This window comes from Thamnophis sirtalis, unplaced genomic scaffold, assembly GCF_051295495.1.
Source record: "Thamnophis sirtalis isolate CommonGarterSnake01/CBP01778 unplaced genomic scaffold, rThaSir2_p1.2 scaffold_4, whole genome shotgun sequence".
NCBI classification, from domain to species: Eukaryota; Metazoa; Chordata; class Lepidosauria; order Squamata; family Natricidae; genus Thamnophis; species Thamnophis sirtalis.
This window is the reverse complement of record NW_028261384.1, coordinates 101,575,206-101,601,987: the sequence shown is the minus strand read 5'-3', so window position 1 is coordinate 101,601,987 and position 26,782 is coordinate 101,575,206. Positions and strand designations below refer to the sequence as shown.

At 39.3% G+C, this 26,782-nt stretch overlaps 1 protein-coding gene across 1 annotated transcript; it reads right to left on the bottom strand.

The window, feature by feature from the left end:
• Positions 1-755: 755 nt before the first annotated feature.
• Positions 756-26,345, bottom strand: UBE2Z (ubiquitin conjugating enzyme E2 Z). The gene is made up of 7 exons (XM_014073943.2): positions 25,952-26,345; positions 23,809-23,881; positions 18,885-19,072; positions 13,503-13,614; positions 10,155-10,267; positions 8,264-8,354; positions 756-1,937 (listed from the first exon to the last, which is right to left on the bottom strand). Exons 1-7 carry the CDS (start codon positions 26,326-26,328, stop codon positions 1,767-1,769), a joined length of 1,125 nt encoding a protein of 374 aa, XP_013929418.2. The 5' UTR covers positions 26,329-26,345; the 3' UTR covers positions 756-1,766.
• Between the last annotated feature and the right edge of the window lie 437 nt (positions 26,346-26,782).

Genomic DNA, 26,782 nt, shown 5'->3' with positions numbered 1-26,782 from the left:
AGGACTTAAAAATTACATCCCTTTGATTTTGAGGGAAGTGAGAAGAGAATAAGTAAATCTGTCTTTTGTTGGATTATATCTAGAGATTAAAATGAACATGATAAAATTTGCCTCTTGAAGCCTTCCCTTTTACAAGGCATCTACATGTAAACTTGTATTGCAATGTTTTTTTCCAGATACCACCAGCTATTCATATCCCTTGGACAGACTCTTGGGGGAGAGGAAAGACAGAGAAACAATTCTACTTTGTTTTTAGATGTAATTAATTTTTCCAATACCCCAAACTGCTGGGTATTTTGAGCAGCAGAATGCCCTCTCTTATATCCCAAAGGAAGTACAAGAACAGCTGGAAGGATGCTGCCTATGAACATACAGGATGTTTAAAGGGAGAGGTGAGATGGATGGCAGGTACAAGCATTGAACCCTGTACATTACTAGGCTGATGGCTAAATACAGTCTTTCCCATAGAATGGCTCCTGCTTCAGATCACATGTGCATCAATAATTAACATAAATTCCTCCAATTTTCTAAAAGCTTAGAGACAGTTCTAAAAGTGCTAAGTCGTCTGGATTTTCTCTAGAAAGACTTTAAATTCCTACATTTAAAAAAATCTTCAGAAATCTGGAATCTTTTCTGTATCATAGATGCAACCTGTAAGAATGGAGTTATGATAGATTTTATAGAAAAACTCATCCACTACCGTGCAATTCCATATTCCAGGTTCAATAAATTCTTATTAAAATAAGATCTGATCCTTTGACTGGATAGTAAAAACAATTTATTCCCCAGGCGTAACAGTCTAAAAGACATTGAGGATATTTCTTCTTTCTCTGTCATGAAACTCCTAGGTAGGTTCCCCCTGCCTCCCAAAAATAAAGCATGGAAGCTAAAGCTACTTCAGATAAACATGCTAATTTGTTGGTTCTGCTGCACTTATTTGTACTTCAGTTCTGCAATCATTATTTCTCCCTCACTATATATAACCCATCCCCCAAATTATATCCACCTTACTAAAGGAGATATTTTTTTTTTCTCCTTTAGAACCATTGACTTGCACAGTAGGCTTGAAACCTGAATTTTAATTCTTTTCCTGGGTTGTGTTTTACTCCTTTCTGCCTGGACTTCCTGAAAGTCACGAAAACAAGAAGTTAATAAAGCTGTGGAAACTTCAAAACAAAGCAAAACAAAACATGAAGCCCAGTTCCAGCAAAAATTCTTCTTTGGTCTGTCTTTAAGACAGACAACATCAAACCAATTGGGAAGCTACAGTGCACCAGATCTGAAGAAATAGGATGTGACGTACAAATAGTCAAAAAGTGCTTTAACAGACTCAATTACTGGGAGCCCATCAAGGTGTCGAAACAAGCTGGGAGGGAAGTGCCAGGAATATGCAGTACATTTATGAAACAAGGACAATGGAACAAGGAGCCATGCTTTATCTCATGCTCTTTTGAGAATTGGCGGAAAGGGAGACATAAACCTGCCTACAGGTTTTTCCAAAATGCTTTTTTTTTGCGTGTCATTCACTCAGAGGTCTCCAGCAGAGGGAAGGGTCATTTCTAAAATGCAGCCTCTCACAAGCCCAGTTCGGTTTTAGCTCTTTTAACAGGATGTACCAGGTAACAAAAGGCTGTTTTTTTTCCACTTGTGTGCTCACTCTGGAACCTAAAACAGTTCTTAGGTCTCTCTGGGGTCCTCCACAGCACCTGGAGTTGGAAGATCCCACCCTCACGTTTTGGATTCCCAAGTGATCAGGTGGGAGGCATCTAAATCTTAACGCTCCCCTGAGTGTCTGTTTCTGTTTCGGAAGAGCTGCTTTCTGAGTCTATATCTGGATTCTCCTGCTGGTGCTTCTCCTGAACCTTCAGGCGAATTCCTTGCAAACGTACTAAAAGTGACTGGTAGTCAAAGTGTCCTCGCTTCTCTCCAAAGGGATCCTGGAAGTGGGAAAAAAGTGCAGATTTCAGTTGTCATTGGAAGATCAGTAGATTGAACGGAATTTAAGCATCCATCAAGTTAATTATTCCAGCAATAAAATAACACTTCCCTATTCACTATAAATTACATTAACAAATGAAGAGAGCTTGAAAAAGTTGGAAAGAGATATGTAAATCCTGTGTGAAATGCTAATTGGTGGGTTCAGAATTTCTGAATTAGGCTGTAATTTAGGTGCCAGTTCTGATTCCCCAGCTGCTTTGGCATTCTTGATGACATCCTTGCTCCTGCAGTAGAATGCTATCTCTGACATCCTCTTTTATTCAAGCAGTGTTTTCTTCTGCATGGATAATTACAATTTGTTCTGGACAAAATTGAGGGCTGGTTTTGGCCTTGCTGCCCTGCATCAAGCATCTTCAATCATTTTTTTGCCTTTACCCCAAAAGGAAAGTTTTAAAACTCAAATCCCTGCAGATTGGGCTCTTTCTAAACTGAGTTGCTTCAAAGAAGGAGAGAGGTAAGGAAGAGGTCTGACAGCAGAACTTTTGGAAGAGAAAAAAGCTAATATAACTATGATTTATTTGAACTAACTTGCATTGAACCACACAATAACCACAATGACTAAGTTCAAACAACGTATTGAGCTACCAATGAGCCAAAACAAGGTAGCTTAATATGATGTGTATTCCCAGCCAGACTGCCCACACCTGATTGAATCCTCAATGGCTTTAATCCTGTAAATCCAAATGTAGCTTTTTTACAATGGAAATTTTGAGTAAAAATCTAGCATGCATTTTAAGATGCTGCTATGGTCTAGAAACAGAATTCACCAAAAATGTCTTGCACAATAAATTTCAGAGGAGCATGCATAGGAGAACAGTAAGCTGAACAACAGCCAATGGCTAAAACTACTAAAGATCTTGTCAGTATCAAAAATATTTACAAATATCAGTATCAAAACAATAGTCTACATTTAGGATGTTGCATTGAGAAAATATGATCAGTACAAAAATAACGTAAAGATTGTGATAGCTGTTTTGTGAAGAAAATGGCATCCCTAAACAAATTTCTTATTAACACCAGAAAATGCAATAGCAATAGCATATCGCCCCCACAGTCTGGGTCCTCATTTCACCCACCTCGGAAGGATGGAAGACTGAGTCAACTCTTGAGCTGGTGAGATTAGAACCACTGAACTGCAGATAACAGTCAGCTGAAGTGGCCTGCAGTACTGCACCCTAACCACTGCGGCACCTTTTATATTGGGGTCAAGCAACCTTTTTGGTGAGCACAGATTCATATTTTATATACAGTGGAAAGAGCAAAAGCAATGGTCCAAAATAGGCACAGTCATGCCACATATATGTGGCCACGATCCTTAGGGTTTTTTCCTGATCTTTTTGTAGGGAGCAGAGTTGTTACTTTTTTGGAAAAAGAGGTAAAGCAATTTTCAGGCAAATGCTACACCTCTGAGTTTATTCTTCAAAACTGCTGGAAAGGAACCACTAATTTTCAACAATCATACCACTATCATTTAGCGGCTCAACCCTAGGACCCACAAGAAGGGATTTGGTCTCCCACATAAAATTCTCTTGTAATTTCTGTTTGTAGAACAGGTAACTTTTGTAAAGTCTGCCTACTATCTTAACATTCCATGTGTTTAGGGAAGCATTCAAACTAAAGCAGCATAATCCAGAAATATGATAATCAAGCAAGTTTGCTGATTGAGAGAGAGACCAGAAGTACCTCAGCGAGACAGACAGAAAAACCATGGGCTCTGAAGAGCCTCACGTAAATTCTGGCTGACAAACCGATGCTGAGGCTCTTTGGACCAGAACTTTCCTGAAGGAAAAGTGAAGGAGGAGCTGCGTCTCATTAGACCCAGAGGAACATAACAGGTTCCTTGTAGGTCAGAGATTAGCTCTCTGAATCGGGGTCGGGAGAGGCGGCATTGTAAAATGGCTGCTACAAAGCTGAAGCTTCTGGACTAAGCATTTCAGCAGGAGTGGTGTTTGGAAGGAGTGATGAGACCTGGAGAGAAGATTTAAATAACCAAATGACACAAATCAGAATTTGGAAAAGGCAAAGAATCTTGTGAGTAGAAAATAACATTAACAGACAGATTGGGACTTTGGCAGAACGAAAAAAAAGGAAAACAATAACTGCTTGCTTTAAACAACTTGGAGACAGAAATAAGAACTGACTAACCCATTGAAGTACAAACTTTGAATATGGATCTGAAAAGATTGTGTCTTTAAAAGAGATTGACAATTGGGAAATTCACGGGAGAAGGAGGTGGGAACAGAAGCTAAAAATACCAACACCAAGGAGACTTGCTTTGTTTGAGCTTGTTCTAATTTACATATTCTAAACAAGCCTAATCAATGAGAGGTGGAAGATAAGAAGAAAAATGAAGAAAAAGCATTATTTTTTTCGTTCATAATTTTATCTTTCCTGGATTTAAAAATATCAAGTTGTATTGCTGAAAATCATCGAGTTGAAAGAATACGGAGCATTTACCAGAGGGAAGAACAAAGAAAGTGAAGCGTTTAAAGAGGGTTCAAATTTTGGCTGCGGAGGAAAAGAAGAATGTCCCCCCTTCTCTTTCTCTCCACTTCAGCTGAACTGGAATATTGGAGCTGGATCAGAATTGGGAAATAAGAAGAAACTGTGGAACTTAAATTATAATTAACTGTAATTTTTGAACTGGACATTATGAAAAGTTGGAAATTTGAAGAAATATATGTCATTATTAAAAATATGCATGAGTCATTAAAATTAAAATTAAATAGAACTTTCAAGTTAGAAATTAAGACGAAACAAGAAGCAAAGGACAAAGAATGAAAAGAAAGACTAGGGAAGACATGATAGCAGTGTTCCAATATCTCAGGGGTTGCCACAAAGAAGAGGAAGTCAAACTATTTTCCAAGACACCTTAGGGTACAACAAGAAGCAATGGGTGGAAAGTAATCAAAGAGAGAAGCAACTTAGAACTAAGGAGAAATTGCCTGACAGTTAGAACAATTAATCAGTACAACAGCTTGTCTCCAGAAGTTGTGAATGCCCCAACACTGGAAGTCTTTAAGAAGATGCTGAATAGCCATTTGTCTGGAATGATATAGGGTTTCCTGCCTAGGCAGGGGGTTGGACTAGAAGACCTCCAAGATCCCTTCCAACTCTGCTATTGTATTGTATTGTAAGAAGGGGAAGGTAGTGAAATTACAGAAGCAATAGAAAGCAGACAAAAGATTTCACTGAGTTTGACAGTGGCGCAGGGAAAATTGAAGCGGGGTGGGGGTGGGGGTGGATATGTCTCAACAAAGAAAAGGGAAGGAATTACAGAAGAAAGGAAAGGAAATGGCCAGACAGGAATAGAGAAGATTTAGATTTAGATTGTTTAAGAAAGAAAGGACTGATAAGAGAAAAGAGGAAGAGAAGACAGGGAGCTAGAGGGTACATCGAAAGATGCTGCAGTGGGTGATGGAAAAGTTTGAGAAGGAAGAATATATACCCAGTAGAAAGAAAAAGCAGCTTAGAGTTTGGGATAAAAGGCTCACTATAAAGAAATGGAAAGGATAAGGGGAAAAAAAGAAGATTGGCAAGAGAGAGGAAGAAGGGAAGCACTTATATATACAGAAACACATATATTAATATGAATGACTAGCTAATTGGATATTTAGAAATTACTATATGAAGAATATAAAGTAGAGTTATGTGATTTACTCTTTTACATGATAGTTGAACTGAGTTGCTAATTGATTATGATAATGAAAAGATAATCAAATATAAGCTAAAATATATGAAATATAGTTACATATAGAACTTTTAAGAAGAGAATATAGGTAAGGTGCATATTGCTTGTTATTTTATATAGTAGATCAATGGAATTGTAATAAGCTTTGAACAGCAAGGATTGTAATTAAAAAATAATTAAATATAAGCTAAGTAAAGATATGGAAAAATGGAGGAGGAACTTGAAATATACTTATAATGGAAAATTATTGAGATTATAAAGAGAGAACTAAAAATTTGGGATATGTAATGATGTATAACTATACAATATTATGATGGAAATAGCTAGAAATTATAACCAGGTCCACACTTCGGCCAAAAAATAGGTTGGGGGTGGGTTTAAAAATATAATTGCTATACATTATACTTTTTTTTAAAAGGAGGATATATGTTAAAATTATTAATATGAAATATGTTTATTAAAATGAAATTACTAACACCATCAATATTAAATGGAGCTGGCTCAGATGCTGAAATACACCATGCAAATGAGATGAAGAGTGTGGAAGAGAGGAAAGAGGCAAGGGGAAGAAGAGAGAATTAGGAGAGGGGGGGAGGAAGAGAGAAAGAAGGAGTGCAAAGAGGAGAGAGGAGAAGGAGAGAGGAAGGGGTGAAGAGAAAGATGACGGGGAAGAAAGGAGATAGGGAGGAGGAGAGGGAGAAGAAAGTGATGGATAGGTTATAAATATGATGTATGGAGAGCAGAAGAGCCAATGATAGTTTTGGGGGTCTGATGGTAAGACGAACTGACATAATATTGAATAATACAAAATAGTGTTGGTTATGTAACGGTATACATGTGATTATTTGTATGAAAATGAAAAAATAAAAAACTTTTTTAAAAAAGTTTGCTGATTGCAAATCTCAGCTTTTATATCCTAAATTTGTGGCAGATGTTAAAAGTTTTGATAAAGCAAACACTTATTTAGTCCCTTTTACTTTTCCACCTGCAGGCAGTACACAAACACAATTGCACTGCAGATTTTGTAAAGTAATTACAAATTTGTGAAGTTATGATAATTGTTTTGAGCTATGGTGGTGCAGTGGTTAGAGTGCAGTACTGCAGGCTGCTTCTGCTGACTGCCTTCTTCTGCTGCTTCTTATGCCATATCCGTCATTGGATGTTGGCGATCATGTTGGCAATCCTATTTTTATCAACAACCACATGAAAAATTGCTGTTGAGTTTTGTTCAAACCAGATCCTTAGATTTTGAAGCCATGATGTTCTTCTGCTTGGACCTCATTTGCCTTCAATCTTTCCTTGGAGGATTAAGTGAAGTATGCTGTATTTTTCTGGGTGTCGCATCACATGGCCAATATATTCTAACTTTCACTTTTTTATGGTTTTAATGATTTTCCTTGGCTTTCCCACATGGCTTATCACCTCCTGATTTCTGATTTTGTCAACCCAGTTGCCCGTAAATCCACATTGCTGACTGCCCATTGACTGCAATTTGGCAGTTCAAATCTCACCACGCTCAAGGTTGACTCAGCCTTCCGAGGTGGGTAAAAGGAGGTCACAGATTGTTGGGGGAAATAAGCTGACCCTGTAAACCACGTTAGAGAGGGCTGTAAAGCACTGTGAAGCTGTATACAAGCCTAAGCCTTCACCGTATTGGGCTGACATTTGAGAGAAATATATTGTGTTCTTGGAGGCTGTTCTTGCTTCTCATACACTGTGTTAATCTAGACCAGCAAAGGCATTTTTATTCAGACAATGAGAGTTATGAAGTTACATTTGGTAAATATTTTATTTTTATTTGTTACTTATGCATGGGAGGAAACTAAGTTATAGAGATTTATTTTCTGTTAATGCAGGTGGCCACAATTGAGCTAACTAAGACAGTTAAATAAAATTTGCCCAATTTGCAACTTTTCTTGCAACAGTTGTTAAATGAATTGTTGCAAAGTTGTTAAGTTAGTAACATGCTTGTTAAATCAATATGGCTTCCCCACTGACATTGCTGGTCAGAAAATCATAAAAGGTTATCACATAATCCTGGGATACTGCAATTCTCATAAACACATGCCAGTTGCCAAGCATCTGAGTTTTGGTCACTGCTGCAATAGTCATAAGTCACTTTTTTCCATCACTGTTGTCAACGCTGAACTGACCTGACACTGTTGTAATTTTAAATGGCTACTAAATGACTTGTTGTAAGTCAAAGACTACCTGCATTTTATTTTTATCCTTTAATACATTTGGTGGGTAAAATGGTAGGATTTATTTTTCATGAGTATATGAAAAAAAAGAATGAAGATTCCCCTTGTCCAACAAGCCAAGACTGATTCAAATTGCCTCCCATTATTCATAATCATTTCCTGCTTCCTTATAATATATTAGCACCCGCTGCTCTAAAATCTTTGAATAATATGAGGATTCCAATTCAGATTTTCATATTCCTATTCAGAAAAAGGTCCTGAATGACAAAGTTATTTTCTCAGATCAGAAGATGAGAAGTCAATCCCCGATTATTGTTAATGTTTTTACAAATCTTCCTTGCCAGTCAACATGTACACATCATCTCATCCTTACCTGTATGGACTGTCCTTGGAGGTGAAGCCTCTCTTTGCATACCCCCTCATAAAAATCATAGTATTCCATGAAGGATTTCTCCATAACTCCACTAGTAGAAAAGAAACAATAAAGTATGAGACCCACCAGCAATAAAGCCGTTTTATTCCCATCAAAGAGTTAATGCCCAGTTTTAAAACTCTTTTTTAAACCCAGACAGAAAACAACAGCTTGTTCAAAAAGGGTGTTCCCATTATGCATAATATTCCTAAATCTTGAGGTGCAAGAGCAGACTAGCTTTTCATTTATGTTTATTACATATGACTAAATGGTTCCACCACAAAAGCGCGTAGGACAAAATCGCGCTCGACAAAAGCGCGCTGTGACGTCATCACAGCGCGACGAAAAAGATCGAAAAAATGTAAAAATAAAGCTAAAACCTTCCCCTAACCCCCCCAAACCTAACCCTAAACCTAACCCTAACCCTAACTCTTAACCTAACCCTAAACCTAACCCTAAACCTAACCGTTAAAGTAACGAAAAACGTAACGCTAACCCTTATCCTAACCCTAACGCTAACGCTAACGCTCTAAAGCTAACCCTAACCCTTAACCTAACCCTAACCCTAACCCTAACCCTAACCCTTACCTTTATGTGAATCGGCTTGCTTTAATTTAATTTTTATTAATTTTTATTTGAATTTTTCGATCTTTTTCGTCGCGCTGTGATGACGTCAAAGGCGCGATTTTGTCGATCGCGCTTTTGCCGTCCGCGCTTTTGACGGGTCACGGACTAAATATCTATATGTACCACACTATTTTCTTCTCGAGTAAAAACAATAAGATCATTTCTTTCAAAAGAAAATCACCTCAGTATTTATAGCTGTGTTTGTATAAATAAAAAGGCAAAATTCTGAGAATCTCATTTTATCATCCAAAGCAAATGTGCAACTACATGCTAGTCAGAGGAGCACTTTGCGTTTTCCCATTAATTGAATTAGTTGCATCAATTAACTCACTTTCAGGTGAGTTTCAGAAAACTTGCACCAACATTTCTGGAACCAGTGAGCTCCAGATAGATTGCAACACTCAGAATTGAGCATGGCTATTGTAAATACATCTGGAGAACACTAGTTTGAAAACACTGATATATTGGCAATGCTTTCATCAAAGAAAGGATCACAAATGTATTTCATATATAAATTCCTTAATATATAAATTCAAACATTTTATAAATTGTTCTAAATTTTTTGGGATGGAAACACAATGAAGATGATAAAGTGTAGCCATTAAGAAACCAAAATTGAATTTGATGATATTAGTACATTTCTATTAAATGATTGGGGTGTGGAAGAGGGAGTGAACAGCTTTAATAAAGGCCTAAGATTGTGAAGAAGAAATCTGAACATGGACCTTCTGAACTTTTTAACTCATGAAAAAGGGGGGAAACACCAGTCAGATGTTATGTGATGGGATTTCTTTGGTCCCTGCCAAATTATTTTGCCTACATCTAATGCTTTTTCCTATCTTGACCAAAAAAAGAAAAGAACTACCATATCTAAACACTGCAATCTTATTATTTACCTAAACCAAGTTTCCTCAATCTGATATACACTAAATATATTGAACTACAACAGCCATCAGCCAACATTCAACATAAGTGGAAGGTACAAACCTTGAGAAGCCATATTATAAAACTGCAAAGTTTTTCTAGAGTAGCATGCAGAATCTGCCAGGATATTAACTATGTGGCTATAAAAGCAGTGGAGACTGAATACTCAAATGGTGAAGATTATATTGCCAATTTTCCCAGAAATGGGCAAAGCCTCATTCAGAAATATATTTTCTGATGTTTTCAATGGAGTATAGAAAGTGAACCTGCTAGTTAAATCATGATGTCTCTCCAAACATACCGTAAAGGTTCTGGACAAGGGCATTTCCCTTCCAGCATGTCACATACAGCGATGCGGATAGTTTCATGTCGAATGCACTCATTGTAATTTTTACTGTCTCCTGGATGCCTTTCCTACAAAACATCAACAATTGAGAATCTCTCCACTTATGACATACAAACGGAATAAGAATTATTACAATATACCCCACCACCAATATAGAAACGTACTCTTTTCACCATTGAATTTTATTTTATTAGATAGTGCCCAATGTTCAAGTTTGTCAAGATCCTTCTGTATCTTAAGCCTGTCTCTGGAGTGTTGGCTATTCCTGCCAGTTTGGTGTCATCTGCAAATTTGATGAGTTCCCCATTTATTCCTTTCTTCGTTGTAAGCCTTAACTTTCCTCACTTCATCTTTGTAGGCTCGGGCTATTTGCTGACATTCTGCCTTAGTTATGTCTCCCCCTTTCCACTTTTTATACTTATCTTTTTTGTCTTTCAATTTGTCAGAGAGTTCTTTATGCAGCCATGCTGGTTTCTTTTGGGAGCTTTTATTTTTCTTCTTCATTGGTATTGTGCTAGACCTATGGCAATGTCATTTCCCCCCCCCCCGCCAACCTTTAATATTGACCCAAATGCATTCAAGATAGTTCTCATCATTATTGTGCTCTATTTCTGTAGAGATGTAGTTATTTCTTATATATAGTGCAACTCCACCTCCTCTTTTATTTGGTCTATTTCTTTTAAATAATTTAAATACTTCTAGCTGTATGTTCCATTTGTGGGTTTCATCCCACCAAGTTTCCATAATGGCAACAATATCGTATCTGACCTCATTTACCTGAATTTCTAATTCACCCTGTTTATTCCTCATACTCTGTGCATTGGTGTATAGACATTTGAATCCATTTTGATTGATCTTGTATTTACTGTCTACATAACCTGTGTTATGCCTGACTGCCCCTATTTTCTTGTCACTTGTATGATTCGTGCATATGGTATTGCACTAACTATTAAATGCTTGGTTTTGCTTGATAGCAAGAGTGATAATCTTACCTGCACAAACATCTATGTTACATGCACTGATAACCCTAGGAGTTTTAGATTGCTGGGGACAGAAATGTTCTGTATCAATTAATTCTCTGTCCCCACTGTTCAGTTTAAATGTTTATCCAGAAAATCTGTGAATTTAATGCCAAGTAACTTGGTCCCTTTCTTGGATGGGTGCAAACCATCTCTTTTGTACAGAGATTGTTTGCACCTATCCAAGAAAGGGACCAAGTTACTTGGCATTAAATTCACAGATTTTCTGGATAAACACTTAATTTTTATATATAAATATGTTATATTTATGCTGATAAACCACACTTGGGCATACCAGGGGTTGTGACTTTAAGTATATATATATATATATATATATATATATATATATATATATATATATATATATATATATATATATATATATATATATATATATATATATATATATATATATATATATATATATATATATACAATCATTATAAAGTAGTATATAATCTTTTATTTGTTATTAGTCACTAAGTCGTGTCTGACTCTTTGCAGCCCCATGGGCCATAGCACGCCAGGCCTACCTGCCCTCCACTGTCTCCCAGAGTTTGCCCAAATTCACGTTTATTGCATTGATGACCCTACTTAACTATCTCATCCTCTGCTGTCCCCTTTTCCTTTTGCCTTCAGCCTTTACCGACATCAGGGTCTTTTCCAATGAGTCTTCTTTTCTCATTGGGTGGCCGAAGGATTTGAGAAGTTTAATACTATTATAGGAAATTATATTTCAGGTAGTTCCCAAGTTGTGAATATAATGGAACCTGCCCATTCTATTCGTAACCCGAGGATTCGTAGGAGTGAATTGCATAACTTGAATGCGATCACTCCCCCCTTTCGCCCATCCATTCTCTAACCGAATGTATGGCTCGTTAAGTGCACATTAGAAATTTCAGGGTGGGGTACTGATGGAACAGGTCACCTGCTTCAGACCACCCAAGCACTCGAACCCACTGAGATAACTCATTCTCCCTCCTCTGGGGTTCCCACAATTGCTCCCCACTCCCACCTCCTTCACTTACCTTGTGAAGATCTGTTTCCTCTCCAGCCCATTTCTTTGCCTGTGAGCGGCAAGAGCAGAGGGAGAGCAGGACAAGCACCCTGATTGGCTTTTCTGATTCACCAAGGCCGCCTGCCACTTCTGGAGCGGCGGGCAGTCCCAGTGACTCTCCTCCAAAGCTTTAAAGCCTCCCGCTGACATACAAAAACTTTTCGTGCACCGAAATCTTGGGAGATTTCAGGCACCTATTCTCTGAAAAAGTGCATGTGTGCCTGAAGTTGCAAGAGATCATGGACCCCAGAAGCTTTCAGTCTCTGGCCAAAAAAGTGTTTATGCCCCAGTAGGGCTTGAGGAGGCCTTTGCCGAAGATAAGGGAGCCCCCGGAGGGAGCATACATTGCTCCAGTTTTATTTTCTCCAGAAAAACCCTTTCCTCAAGGCCTCTGCCTAACAGAACGGAGCTCCGGAGCAACATGTGCTCCCTCCAGGAGTTTCGTTCTCTTCAGCAGAGGGCTTGAGGAAAGGCCTTCCCTGGCAAAAACAGAGGTCTGGAGTGACACACATATCCCTCCTGGCCTCCATTCTTGGCAACAAAGGCTTTTTGCAAAGATGGCAAAGACTTTGTGTTTCAGGCCTTCCTTCCATTTGCAAAGCCTTTTGCTGCAGATTTCATCCAAAACCTCTATTTGCAGAGAACAGAGGCCTAAAGTACCGTGAGAGCACAAGAGATCAGTAGCATGAGATCTCGTACCACTGATCTTGCGTGATCTTGCAGACTTTAAGCCTCTATGCTCTGCATACTTACTGAAGGCCTGAAGCACCGAAACAGGCCAAGAAAGCGAAGGCTCTCTAGATCTTCACGGGTAGAATCCAGTGCCTGTGAAAACCTGGAACTGGGGATGGGGTGTGTGGGGGAAATAGCAGGGTGAATGTTGCATAGTCTGTCTGGTCATTTGTACGGGTAAACAACCACTGTGGTGCTGCAACATTCATAGTTTCAAGACTTGTTCATAAATACTAGTGGGAGTTTAATGCATTACTGTGAATGTTCACTAAGGGAACAGTATTAATTTGGGGCTTACCTCTATATGAAAGATTTTGAAGCTGAAAAAAAGGTCACTCATTGCTAACTCCAATCTAAATGAGGGAATCGAGAAACCATGCTCCGCATGCTTTCTCTAGTCTAGCCTCTTTATATTCATATGTTACACCAATCTTTTCAAGTATCAAATGAAAAAATGTCCCATTAGCCATATAATCCCAAATCTGGGTTCCTTACCTGTTCAAAGCCAGGTTCATTGTGATAGGGATTCTCAGTCATTAAAGACTGTATAGATATAAGTACTGAAGAAATGCTCTGTGCAGGACTCCAAGCTGGACCAGTCCATGTGCTGTGAGATAGCAAAAAAAAAAAAAAAAAAGCTTATTTCCACAGATGCAAACACAAAATAATTTCTTAAGGACGCATAGGTATTTTGATGTAGCTTATCACATTTATGAACCCAGCTAAATAAAAAAGACATGTTGTAGGGGGAAATAGCTCCCAGGATTCAGAAGCAAAAAAATACTTCAAAGCTTTCAGGGGCACATAGGTAATATCTGTCCACAAGTCTTTAAGCAGTTGTGCTTAAACTTTTATTGGGATCATGTGGCCACTGCAAAAGATACCTAATATATGCAAGGAAAAGATGTCACTTCACTATAAAGAACTCTAGATGAATGCCATGTGAATGCTACAAAAGGCTCAAGTCCCCTTTTCTGCTTGAATTGAAAGCACTGTATCTAGGTCCACAAAATGGTAAGTCAAACTGAAGATTGTCAACACTTTGAAACAAAGAAGAAAATATTACATTCCTGAAATGTTTAGTAGTATGAATAAGAAAAACACCAATAAAGATCAATATATGTTGTCCAGCAATAATGCCTAGCCTTACATCTGTTGACAACTTACTTATAGGCAATAATCAATGTAGTAACATGAGGTACTGTATTTTTCAGAGTATAAGACACACCGGAATATAAGACGCACCAAGGTTTTGAAAAAAAAGTTTTTTGCACTCTGCAAACTTCCCCAAAATGGCCCGTTTTTCGTGAAAATGGGCCCATTTTTTTAAGGGCATGAATAGCCCTTTGGAGGTTTCCAAAATGTTCATGGGGGCCAAAAACGAGAAAAAAATGAGCCCTTTTTTTGTCAAAAAAGGGCATTAGGAAGCTTATAGAGTCCTCCTGGGGGCTGGAGGGGGCAAAATAGAGCAAAAAACAGCCCATATTTTGCTCATTTCTGCCCTCCCCAGCCCCCCAGGAGCTCCCTGAAAGCCCCCTACAAGTATGCACACCCTTTTGATGAAAGGGCAGGGTTTCAGGAGGCAAAACAATGCTGTATTCAGTGTATGAGACGCACCCAGATTTTCAGCCTCTTTTTTGAGGGAAAATTATACTCCAAAAAATATGGTAATACAGTCGTAATCAGAAAATACTTTCTGTAGTTTGCAAGTTTGCAAGTTTAATAACATTTATATGCCGCCCAATCCCGTAGGACTCCGGGCGGCTTACAGTACAGACATAAATAAAAAAATAAAAAAATAGAGAGAAAGAAAAGATAGATAGGGAAGATTATTGGCTATAAGTAAGTTGTCCAAAGTCAGCAACAGGTAAGATTAGACCTTAATGTGTTGTGTGACTCTTCTTCTCTGACTTTTCTGAGCTGTTTGGAAAGGATACATTATCACAGATCTGAACTAATTGCTAAAGTCTTCTGTAATTAGGCTTAAGGCCATATTCATAGTGTCTTAGGGCTGGAAGGACCTGAGATGGTCCTAAGGGACCTACTCAAGGCAGGACTCTTATACCAGCCCAGTCAAATGGTTAACCAGTCTATTCTTGAAAACCTCCTGTCATGGAGCACTAACACCACCAGGGGGCAAGCTATTCCACTGATTAATTGCTCTCTGTGTCAGAAAATTTCTCCTTCTAGGTTGGCACTCTCTTTAAGAGTTCTACCCATGATTTATTGTTTTGTCTCTGGTGCCCTAGAGAATAAATCAACCCCCTTTTCTTGAAGTTGAGGGAGCTATTATACCTCGCTCCCTCAAACTTTTGTCATATAGCTTCGATTTAGCTTCGAGATGCTTTATTGTTGTTGCTCTTCTGTGCAAACTTTCCAGGGTCTCAACATCTTTTTTGTAATATAAGGACAAGTACTAGATGCACATTCCAAGTGTGGTCTGCAGGATCCAATCTGGGTCGGTCCAAAATCAGAGGTTTAGTCTTCTGAGCTTTTGCATTTATGCTGTAGCCCATCCACAGGGAACATGAACACATTCCGACAGAGACAAGTTCCCTGTGGATGCGCTCCAGCAGGGGCCTGGAAGTTTGGAATACTCAGATCAGATCCTGCAACATTATCCTGGGACATGTATATTTGCCTTCATTCACAAGTGTGGTCTTACAAGCACAGTGAAAAGTGGTGTTATCACTTTTCATTGTCTTGGTGCTGTTGATGCAGCCTAGAAATCCACTGGCTTTTCAGCAGCTGAAACACATTGCTGACTCCTACTTAAATATTGATCTACTAGGACACCTCCTTCCCTCCCTCTCAAGCCAGGCCCTTACTTTTCTCATCACAGAATTGCATCTTCTTGGAATAGATCCAATGTTCAAGTCAGTAAAGATCCGATCAAATCAGTAAATATCTTGAGCTTATCTTTCAAAATATTGGCTATTGCCCCCAGCTTGGTGTTGCCTTAAATAGGTTCCTCCTCTATCCCCTCATCTAGATCATTTATGAAGATGTTTAAGAGTCCTGGACCCTGAAACTTGAAGCATCTCACTGCATGCTTTCCTCCATGTAAATGTGGTTCCATGAAGATTACTGTTATTTTTCGGAGTATAAGATGCACCAAGGTTTTGAAGAGACAATTTTTTTAAAAAAGTTTTTTTGTGAAAACTGGCCTGTTTTTTCCCCACAAAAAGGCATGAATAGCCTTTAGGAGGCTTGCGGAGTGCTCCTGGGCGGATGGGGGCCCAAAAATGAGCAACAAATGGTCCGTTTTTTTGTAAAGAAAAAAAGGGAAGGCATGGATAGCTTTTAGGAAGCTTATAGAGTGCTCCTGGGGGCTGGGGCAAACAATGGGCTGTTTTTTGCTCATTTCTGCCTTCCCCAGCCCCCAGGAGCTCTCAAAAGCTTCCTAGAGCACAGCCATTTTGGTGAAGGGTTTCGGGAGGCAAAAAAATGCTGTATTCTGTGTATAAGATGCACCCAGATTTTCAACTTCTTTTTTGAGGGAAAAATATGGGTCTTGTACTCCAAAAAATACGGTACCTACTGAGTGTGGTTAACCAACCAATTGCAAATCCAACTGATGGTGATACTGTCTATCCCCTATTTGTGGTCTAGTTTGTTAAATGCTTTCCTGAAGTCCAAGTGTGCTATGCACATTGCTGATTCACTAATTTAGTTACTTTATTTTAAAAAAGGCATGCTGGTTTTGACTAATCACGTTGTTTGTTTCTAGGTGTTTATAAATGCTCTGCCTGATTATCTTTTGCGGGATTTTTCCAGGTATTGATGTCAAGCTGATTGGCCTATAATTTCCTGGATCCAAAAAAATTGGAAATGTATCTGCCATTTTCTGATATTTCCCCTATTCTACATAAACTTTGAAAGATTATACTGTATTCTTCAGCTCCAAAGTTACATCTACCAGCTCCTTCAAAATCCTAGGATGTGAACCTATCAAATCTAGGATTACTGGTTATCAATTCACTGTAGAGATTAGCCTGGATATGCAATCTCACAAAAGGTAGCATAATATATGCTAATGTTCTGAGCAGACATAGAATTCAATATTTTAATAATTGTTAGGCTAAAATGGTTTTGTTTTTATATACAATAGTACAAAAGCTGGCTAGGGCATTATAGAAAATACCCAATGGTCAGCATATAAGTAAACAAGGATTACTTATTTAGGGTTACGAATCATTATACCATCTATAAGCATAGTCTATTAGAGACCCTATCTTCCCTTTAATTATCCTTGGCAGAATTTCCACTATCTAAAGTTATGATCAAGTCTCTGATAAGATGTGCCACCAAGCCATTGTTATTATTTATCTCATTTGTCTCTTAAGTATAAAAAAGGTGCTGAAAGTCCCTAAATAGGGTGGGATACGAAGAGCCCCTAGTTCTTGCTGGGAATTATTTTTGGCAATAACCTGATGTCCAAAACCATTAGATGAAGAGTAACAGTATATAGGATTTCTTAGAGGGGAACATGGAGGATCAGGTAACAGTCCCAGACAGGCCGCAGTGTTAAAGGTAGCCAATGCAACCGTACTTCTAGGACAGCAGTACACAATCCCATGTGGGGTAGGTGTGCTCTGTATCTTGATCCACCTGGATACTACAGTAACTGAAACCTTGAAGCCCAATTGGAATGCTGAACTTGACCAAAATTCAAATAAAGACTAAATTCACCATGAATTGGCTATGCCCCAAATATCTGTGTTTTGTAGGATGTGTAGAGCTCCTTCTTGACAGAGACATCAATTTTTGACATTCCTTTGGCTCAATTTACAGGTCTTAGAAATACTGCTTTCCACACTAGATGTTTTATGGCACAAGGACTGATCTGGGCTCCAACTGGATTTGGACTCCTAAGATATGTGAAGTTTTACACAAAACAAAACAGTTAACAAAATAAAAAGTTTAGAAATGTACCTATGCTTGTGAGTTAATAAACATTCTATAGAAAGTGATTACAAGTAGTCCTCATTTAGCAACTGGTCAAAGTTACAATGGTGATGAATGAGGAGGTTTCACCACAAAACCGCGTTCGACTAAAGCGCGCTCGATGAAACCACGTAGCTGACGTCATCACAGGGCGACAACAGCACGGAGACAGAAGCACGCTGTAAACGCTAAACCTAAAATTAACCCCTAAACCTAAACGTAACCCCCCTAAACCTAATCCTAAACCTAACCCTAAACCTAACCCTTAACTTAACCCTAAACCTAACCCTTATCCTAATCCTAATCCTAATCCTAACCCTTAGAAATATCATTGAAGCATCCAATGGATCCACACAAAGTCAAGTAACTGAAACAAACAGATGGAATACAGGAGTATGGAGCATGTTTTTGAAGTAATTTCTCTGTGGTTTCAAACAGTACACATGTATTTTTTTGTATGTGTGCACTTTCTTCCTTTCTTTCTATACATCTATACCAAACTTCTACATACATTCCAACAAACATACAGAAGTTTTACAGTATTTTTTTTTCTGGATTGAAAAAAACACCAGATGCCTAGAAAGTTAAAAGGAGCACCACTCATGCCGAGTACTACTGTGTTTGGCATAAGACTGGGGGGGTGCACAAACTGATCAAAAGTTGTAGAAAAAAAGTATGCAAATTTAATTGCCCCAAGTTTGCCTCTTTATTAAAAGATGAGAAATAACAGTTTGTGACCAGGAATGGCTTGCAGTTATGTGGTTGATTTGGCCCCACTGTGCTGTAATTCTCATGCTTTTCCTCTGCCCTATTCTTTTGAAAAACACACATTCGCATGTGGTCCTTGAGGAAAAATAACTGCATATAAGCCTTCCAAAGCACCACCCTGGGTTTCCCCTGGAAAAGAGCTTGAGCTGAATGGGTCCTTACCCTAGAATACTGAGGCAGACCTTCCCATTTCGGTAGAAGTTAGGGTTAAACCTCACTGTATTATTCCCAGTTGTCATCAGTTTGACCCGCGGCGGATGGATAGGATAATCTGGAGGACAGCGAAACAGGAACAAGAAGAAACCCCCTTCGTAAGGCGTGTCAAAGGGGCCTGTGATCAACGCATGAATCTGCAAGAGAAAAGCCCAGGCTTGCGCAAATACTTCTGATGGAAGCATCAGTGGCAGCACCTGCCCAGTGCCAGCAGCTGTTGACACAAGTCAGGGGAGGCAGAGAAGGTTCTCTGCAAGCAGTCAGAAGAAAAAAACTCAAATACTTCTTTAAATGGTACAAGTCTCAGATTTCATTACTACTTATTTAGTTGAAACGGTGAAAAACGGTATATGCAATGCATATTTTTTTGCAATGCACAGGAGAATTCCATAGCAGCTTCTCCAGCTTTTTCTATTTTCCTTAGAGGCAATCCTTGAGTTACAAACATTCATTTACCAACTGTTCAAAGTTACAACAGCATTGAAAAAAGTGACTTACGACCCACGCCAGAAGTTATGGCGGTAGCAGCACCTTCATAGTCATGATTAAAATTGGGGTGCTTTGCAGCCTACATGTGCTGATGACTGCAAGAGCACTGCAACTTCCCCACTTGCCCAGCTCCCAGTCTATATAGTTTTGCCCCTCTGCCGCCAAGCACTTCGTCACCCCAGCTGACCTTCACCTTCTTCTTGCTCTCATTTTTGAGACATGGCTACCCTGGCTGCTGACCAGACTAGAGGTGACTTCATGCTGCAAAAAATAAGGCAAAGGCCCTTTTCCTTTTTTGCAGCTCAGCCCAGCCCAGCCAGCAGTAGGAACAAGAAGATGGGTGTGGCAAAGTGTAGGGGGGCAGGGCTCTCAGAATTCAGGATGACAAGGGCAATTGAGAATGGGCTGCGGGTGGCTGCGGCTTTCCAAGGCATGGCAAGCAGCTCCAAAGCCATGCAGTCCTGGGGTTGATTGTCACCATGAAAAACAGGGTGCAGGGAGGCCAAAAGGGCAGAAATGTGGGGGGGGGGGATAGGTGGGTATAGTGAGTAGAGACATTCCTTTCCTTACTCAGAAGTGGGAGGAACCAAGCCTGAAATGGATTTGAGTGGATCATTTGTTAACAATGGTAAAACTTGCTTAATGATGGCGAAAGGAATTACTAGGATTACAGTTGCCAAGTCACATGACATTTCACTTTATGATTGTATTGTTCAGTGACCAGAATTCCCAATTGCGGTCCTAAGTCCAGGACTACCTATAATTAAATTAAACCAATAATTTTGATCTTTAAAGCCTTAAGTGGATTGGGAACACGTGAAGGACTCCCCTCTTCAATCTGTCTAACTTTTAAGATCAGTCAAGTGACTCTTGTAGGTTCCTAGTAGTTGGCGAACACAAGACATGCTTGTCAATTCTGCACCTACCTCATACCTGCAGAATTCCTACTAAAATTAGACAAATTTTATTCCAGCTTTATTTTTTGAGTGGAATTTTAAAACATTTTTACTTCACCAGTTTTATTTACTACATATCTTTTAATGTGGTTCCACTCTATCTTCACAAGTTATATAATTTTCTTTTCTCTCAAACACCCATGCAACTGTCCCAGGTGCTCTAAATTTTGGTTGGAAATAATGTCATCAAATAAGATGGTCATTGCAAAGCCTTGGTTGCCTACCCTTAACTCCACTGAGGCCTGATTTTAAAATGTGTAAGGGCCATTTCCATCCCTACTAGTTAACCCAACAAAACTTTACCATGAAACAGAAATGTTTTAGTTTTTAACAATCACGCTGGAAATCTTTCTGAATAAAAAATGGGACAATATATTTTTAAAGAAAATAAACACTTACTCAAATTTCAAATTTGCTTCAGAAAATCCAAATGCTTAATAAAATATCACAAATTTTATGTTTCAATGAGAATTTCAATTTCCAAGAGACCCTTAGGGGTATAATCTATTTCCCCAAAATAAGACCTATCCTAAAAATAAGCCTTAGCATGTTTTTACACATGCACCTAATATAAGCCCTACCCCCAAAAATAAGCCCTACTTAAGTGCTTGTGCAGCCGGCTGGCCAGCCATTCCATCTTGTTGCTCATGGTGCCGCCGACAGAAGGTGAGGCAAAGGGGATGGAGCTGTCCCACGTGCCCCATACCGGTTTACTTCAGGCCCCCGCAACCATCCCATCTGCACCCCAACTGCCTTGTGGTTATGGCACCAGTGCATTGCTCGGCCTCCTGCTCTGTTGTGGCTGTGAGCAAGCAGAAGAAGTGGGCTGGCGGCCATGCGGCGTCCTGTTGGATAGGGCTGCTGGAGCCGCCACTGCAAGGCAAGTGTCGGGGGGGGGGTCAATGGCCTAGCTGTAGGGGCCCTGAGATAAGCCAGTACAGGGCCCGTGGAGCAGTTCCAGTCGGTGTCTCATGGCGGCAGCACTGGCACACCACATGGCCTCCTCCCCCACCATGAGCAAGCAGAAGAAGTGAGCCTCCCATACATGGGAAAAAATAAGACATTCCCCCAAAATAATCCCTGGTGCTTATTTCAGTACCCCTCAAAAAATAAAACTGGGTATATCAACCTTGGATTGACATACTATTCAATTATAAGATCAATTATTATAACTGACTGGTGAATTGATCATTATTTTACTCTATATACACTAAAAATTATGTGAATGATAACTAAAAAAATAATACTGTCAGCAAATGTTAGATTGAGGCTTGCTGTCTGTCCTTAGTCTTACAGCATTTGTGGGGGAAACCCAGAGATGGAGCACTTTTTAAAAAGTAGTCATCTGTTATAACTGCAAGCATGTCAAAACAAGAATACTGTCACTAGTGCTCAGTGTCCAGTGCTTAAAACAATAGACTGTAACAACTTTTCCACTCTAATTCATAATCTTGTTAGGAAATATAGGGTCATTAAACATTGTTAGTCAAATTTTCCTCCTAGGGCATTTCTGAAGGGAAAAATGGGAGGGAGGCTAAGTACATCAAGGCAAGCTAAGAACTTTGGAATAAAAGACAGAACACAATAGCAATAAACAAGTGGTTCTTACTTACATTTACCACTACCTATTTTATGTATTTATTATTATAAATTAATCCAATTCACAGGTTATGTTTATGGCAGTTCTAATGGCAGTGCTTAGAGTATTTGATGAAATTTGATCTGTCACATGGCTTAATCTGACAGAACAGGCAATAGCAATAGCACTTAGACTTATATACCACTTCACAGTGCTTTACAGCCCTCTCTAAGCATCTTACAGAGTCAGAGTATTGCCGCCAACAATCTGGTCCTCATTTTACCAACCTCAGAAGGATGTAAGGTTAGGTCAACTTTGTGCTAGTCAGGATTGAACTGCCAAACTACTGGCGATCAGCAGTCAGCAGAATTAGCCTGTGGTACTGCATTCTAACCATAGTGTGCTGCAGTGCAGTGCATAGCATAGCACAGCATAGCATAGCAGAACAGACTAGAACAGAACTGAATTCTTTACTAGCCAAGTGTGATTGGACACACAAGGATTGTCTCCAATGGATAAGCTGACAGTGTACATATAAACAGCAAATAATAGGGCAAATATTATAAATTATAACTGTTAATCATAAATTGCGAACAACAATTGGTAAGAAGAATAAGAAACCAAAAGGAGAAGACAATAGGAAAGATGAGGAGAAAAGATAGGAAATGAGACAGTATTGTGGGTATTAAGTATTCAGCAGTGATGGCATGGAAGGGTGGGGGACTGTCTCTGTGTCTAGTTGCAATGCTCTATAGCAGTGTTTTTCAACCTTTTTTGTGCAAAGGCACACTTTTTTCATGAAAAAAATCACGAGGCACACCACCATTAGAAAATGTTAAAAAAAATTAACTCTGTGCCTATATTGACTATATATAAAGTAATTCTCCCACGGCACACCTTACACTATGTCACGGCACACTAGTGTGCCGCGGCACAGTGGTTGAAAAACACTGCTCTATAGCAGCATCCTGAGGGGAGAAGTTGAAATAGATTATGTCCAGGATAGGGGGGCGGTCGTCTTTTTAGTTCATGCAGTATACAGATCCTCAAGGGAAGGTAGGCTGGTTGTGATTATTTTTTCTGAATCCTAACTATCAGTTGAACTCTGTACTTGTCCTGTTGACAGTTATTGAGGTACACATACTCAATAATTCATCTGTAGAACTGCACTGGCAGATCCTTGGACATATATGAATAACATACAACTTAAGTGACGTAGAATTTTTTTTCCTTTTCTGTAAGGAACTCAAATCAAGGGAAGTTTCTGTAGTGTTTAAAACATTCACGGTTTTAAAAAAAATGTTATCTCCATGCCTCAGCCTTTTTCTTTCATAAACATACTATATTTTGTGCCTGAAAAAAAAAATCAACGTTACAAGACTAAACATGTCTTCCTAAAGATCAATACCAACAGAAAAATTGGCCCAGTTCTATTTTTATATAGACACCTTTTAGCAATTTCATCTCCTCCTTACCACCAATTTTCTAATCCACTTCTTCTTTTTGACTGCAAATCTGAAAGCAGAATCTGTGCTTTATATTTTTCATAGCAATGCAGAGAACATAAAAATATTAGGAATGGCAATCTAAATATATATACTGCTTTTTTTAATATCACCCTCCCTTTGTTTTGTCTCATTTCAATTAACTTCTCAATATAAACACAATATGAGCATTACTGAAAGCTTCCTAAGGTGATATTGCAATCAATTAATCTCATTTTGCTATTTATAGCAGTTTTTCCAATAATTAGAGGCACCCATGCCAAGTCATTATATTATGAAGTACTTCTTTAAAATTGTTAGAAAAACCTTTTAGTTGGACTACAGACCACTTGAATACCACTCACCTTGGTCATATCATGTGGGTCAGGTACGACAAACATTCCAGGAGGTGGTTCCTTATAAATTGACATGATATCCCTAGGAAAGAAATACAAATATATTTCAATTTAGATAATAATTTTCTTAAAGATTTGTTCTGGTCATACAGTAAACTGTTTCTGCTTATTTGTAATTCACATCTATTCTTATATCACATAAGTCCAAAAAGAATGAGAGAAAAAGAGATCTCCTACAAAAGGGGAGGGAACATAACAAGAAAGGACTTATCACAGCCCACGCCTGTTCATAAGGATCTATTGCCTCATCCCTCAATCTGTCAGCATACATTTATCAACAAAAGTGTCTATGTTGATAAGCTGTTTTGAAAGTGGCTGCTCATCAACTTACTTGTTACTTGTTTCTTCTCACTAAAGTATAAAATAAACTGAAAGGTTGAGCATAGTAGCCTTGCAGTCACCAAATGTATAAAATATATATCAATAGTGCTTTACAACAATAGTTTTGCTTGAAAATAACAGCCCAAAATCCCTGGAGGCATTCAGTCAGACTTCTGTGAAATACTTCTGCAAATTGATTTTCACTTTGATGCTCTATATCCCGACAATATAACTTTTGTTACTGTGGTTACATAAAACTGTTGTTAACTATTTCTGAAGTATTTATATGACTAATTATTGGAATAACCTCAAACTGCCCTTTATAGTTGGTCCTCACTTTTTGCCTAGTAAACTTTGCTTAGCAGCTGTTGGGAAATGAAGCATCTGCAAGAAAACAATCAACCTCAGAGAGCACCAAGGACACCCCCACCCACCGCGCTACAGTTCTCGTTTTTTCAGAATCTCCATTGCAAGTGTCACCTAATTGTCCAGGAAAAAATTAACTTGTGGCCTTGTTGGTGCTAAGGAATATGTTAACTAGTACTTAGGCAAATAATGGAAGGGACTTCCCTTCTATTGCACTTTTGACATGATTTAATAAGATTAATTAAAAGAAGAGACTGTTTAGGCTCATAAAATCTTTCTTCACCTCCACCATTTAGTTACACCTGGATACATATATGTTGGGTATCTTTTGAACCAGTGGTTCCTAACATGGGGTCCATGCACAACAGGGGGCAATTTGATTTTTAATGGGGGCAATTTAAACCTTGTTTAAACCAAGTTAATGGCCTTTTAGGCTTCCTTTGAGTTCACTTTTGGAGTAAAATAAGAATTATAAATTGGGAAGGGCATCAGAATTTTAAAGATGCAGGTGGGGCATGGCCAAAAAAAGATTGAGAACCACTGTAATTAAAACAGATAAATGTTTTCTATTTGAGTAAGAACTCAACAGATAATATGTACAATAAGCATGTACAATAAATTACCAGTACACAAAAGGAGCAAACTGGAAGCATGAATGCAGATCTATTTCTTCTATCAATTCAACATATGTCCTTGGCCAATAACCTACACAACAAAATAATGCTGATTGCCTGCCTTTAAAAGCTGTTGATGCAAGACGAAATGCATACAGAAAAGACTACAAAACGATATGCAATCAAATAAAGATATAGCACTGCTTAGAATTCTCCTTCCTTGGGCAGCTATAAATACACAGAACATATTCTTTGAGTATACTCATTAGTAGAAATTTAACTGAAGTTGTAAAGTGTTAAATACCAATTGCTTTCTGATGCAAAATAAGGAAGTCAGTTTTACAATGAAAGCAATTTTCGTTCAGTGCCATTAAGGTTCAAATGACATTGGACTTTTGTGTTCATGGAGTCTGGGAATTGCCGGGTGACTGGAAAGCATAAAGCTTTTGTAATCAGAAGCTTATTCTATTTGCATTTAATACGTTTAGAGATCTGTATTTTTACAGGAAAATGCAGGGAAGAAACAGGTGAAGCTGTCCCAAATGCCACAATCTATCACCAGCAGGAATATAAAATAACATTTCAAACGGGACTGAACTGTGGAAGCATGAACCCGAAATACAAGGCGCAAAGCGGAAGGCTTGGGTGGGGAACGAAACTAAGCACTCTGCCCATGCTCAGAAACTCTGCCCTTTCCTAACACTTCACGTTTTGCCAGATGTTGGCTAAATTCTCTAAGGGAAAGATGGGACGACTAACATCCTTCTTTCGTTTCTTCCGGAGTTCCTTACCGTTTAATGCGGAGCAGGCAGGCAGCGCTCGGTCTCTCCCCGTCCCAATCCCCACTGGTCGTGGGGTCCCAGAAGGCCGAATGTGAAAGGAGCACTCCGGCAGCGGCGGCGGCGGCGGCGGCAGCAGGGGGAATCCCAGGCACCGGAGCTCCTGCAGAACCGACTCCCGCTCCCGCTCCTCCTCCCGAACCCAACCCCGCTACCGCCCAAAGCTCGGCTGGTAGGAAGACGCCCGTGCCTCCGCCACCGGCTCCGGCTCCAGGCCCTCCGCCTGCCGGGGCTGACAGTACCGCGGCCGAAGCTACCTCCTCAGCAGCCGGACTCTCCGCCATCATCGCCAACAGTCCCGGCTGCGCTTCCGGGACTTCCCACACCATCGACAGAGGTGGGCAGAGCGGATCACGATGCTCCGCCCACTATCGACAGCGGGGGCCTATCAACCATTGAGGTACAGAGTTCCAGAGCGCCCCCATGTCGTTAATTCCTTCAATCGCGGCTAATGGAACATTGATTGTATAGAAATTCTAGAGCATTGTTCTCATTTCCGGTCCCGAATAGTTAAGTTCTATCAAGCGTGGGTGAAAAAGTTCTCAGGAAGACCATTGGGAAGGGAAAGGCTCCCGATACACGCGGTTGGCGTTATTGCAAAAAAAAAAAAAAAAAAAAAAAAGCAAAAACAAGCTTCTGCTGTTTGCTTCCGGGATGTCTTTCTGACAGCTGTGGGTTTTCCTCGTGGCCATCTGTCCCAAGAATTAAGCAGATCTGACCCTGCTTAACTTTATTCAAAGAACTTCGAGTAGGAAAACTGGGATGATTTCCCCCCCACTCTGT

Excerpts from the sequence above, each read along its gene's own strand:
- UBE2Z (XM_014073943.2), bottom strand. The coding sequence starts at position 26,328 with ATGGTGTGGGAAGTCCCGGAAGCGCAGCCGGGACTGTTGGCGATGATG. Across the intron at positions 23,882-25,951 it reads TGCCTGCTCCGCATTAAACG|GGATATCATGTCAATTTATA; the intron begins GTAAGGAACTCC and ends TTTCTTTCCTAG. Across the intron at positions 13,615-18,884 it reads GTCTGCCTCAGTATTCTAGG|CACATGGACTGGTCCAGCTT; the intron begins GTAAGGACCCAT and ends GCTATCTCACAG.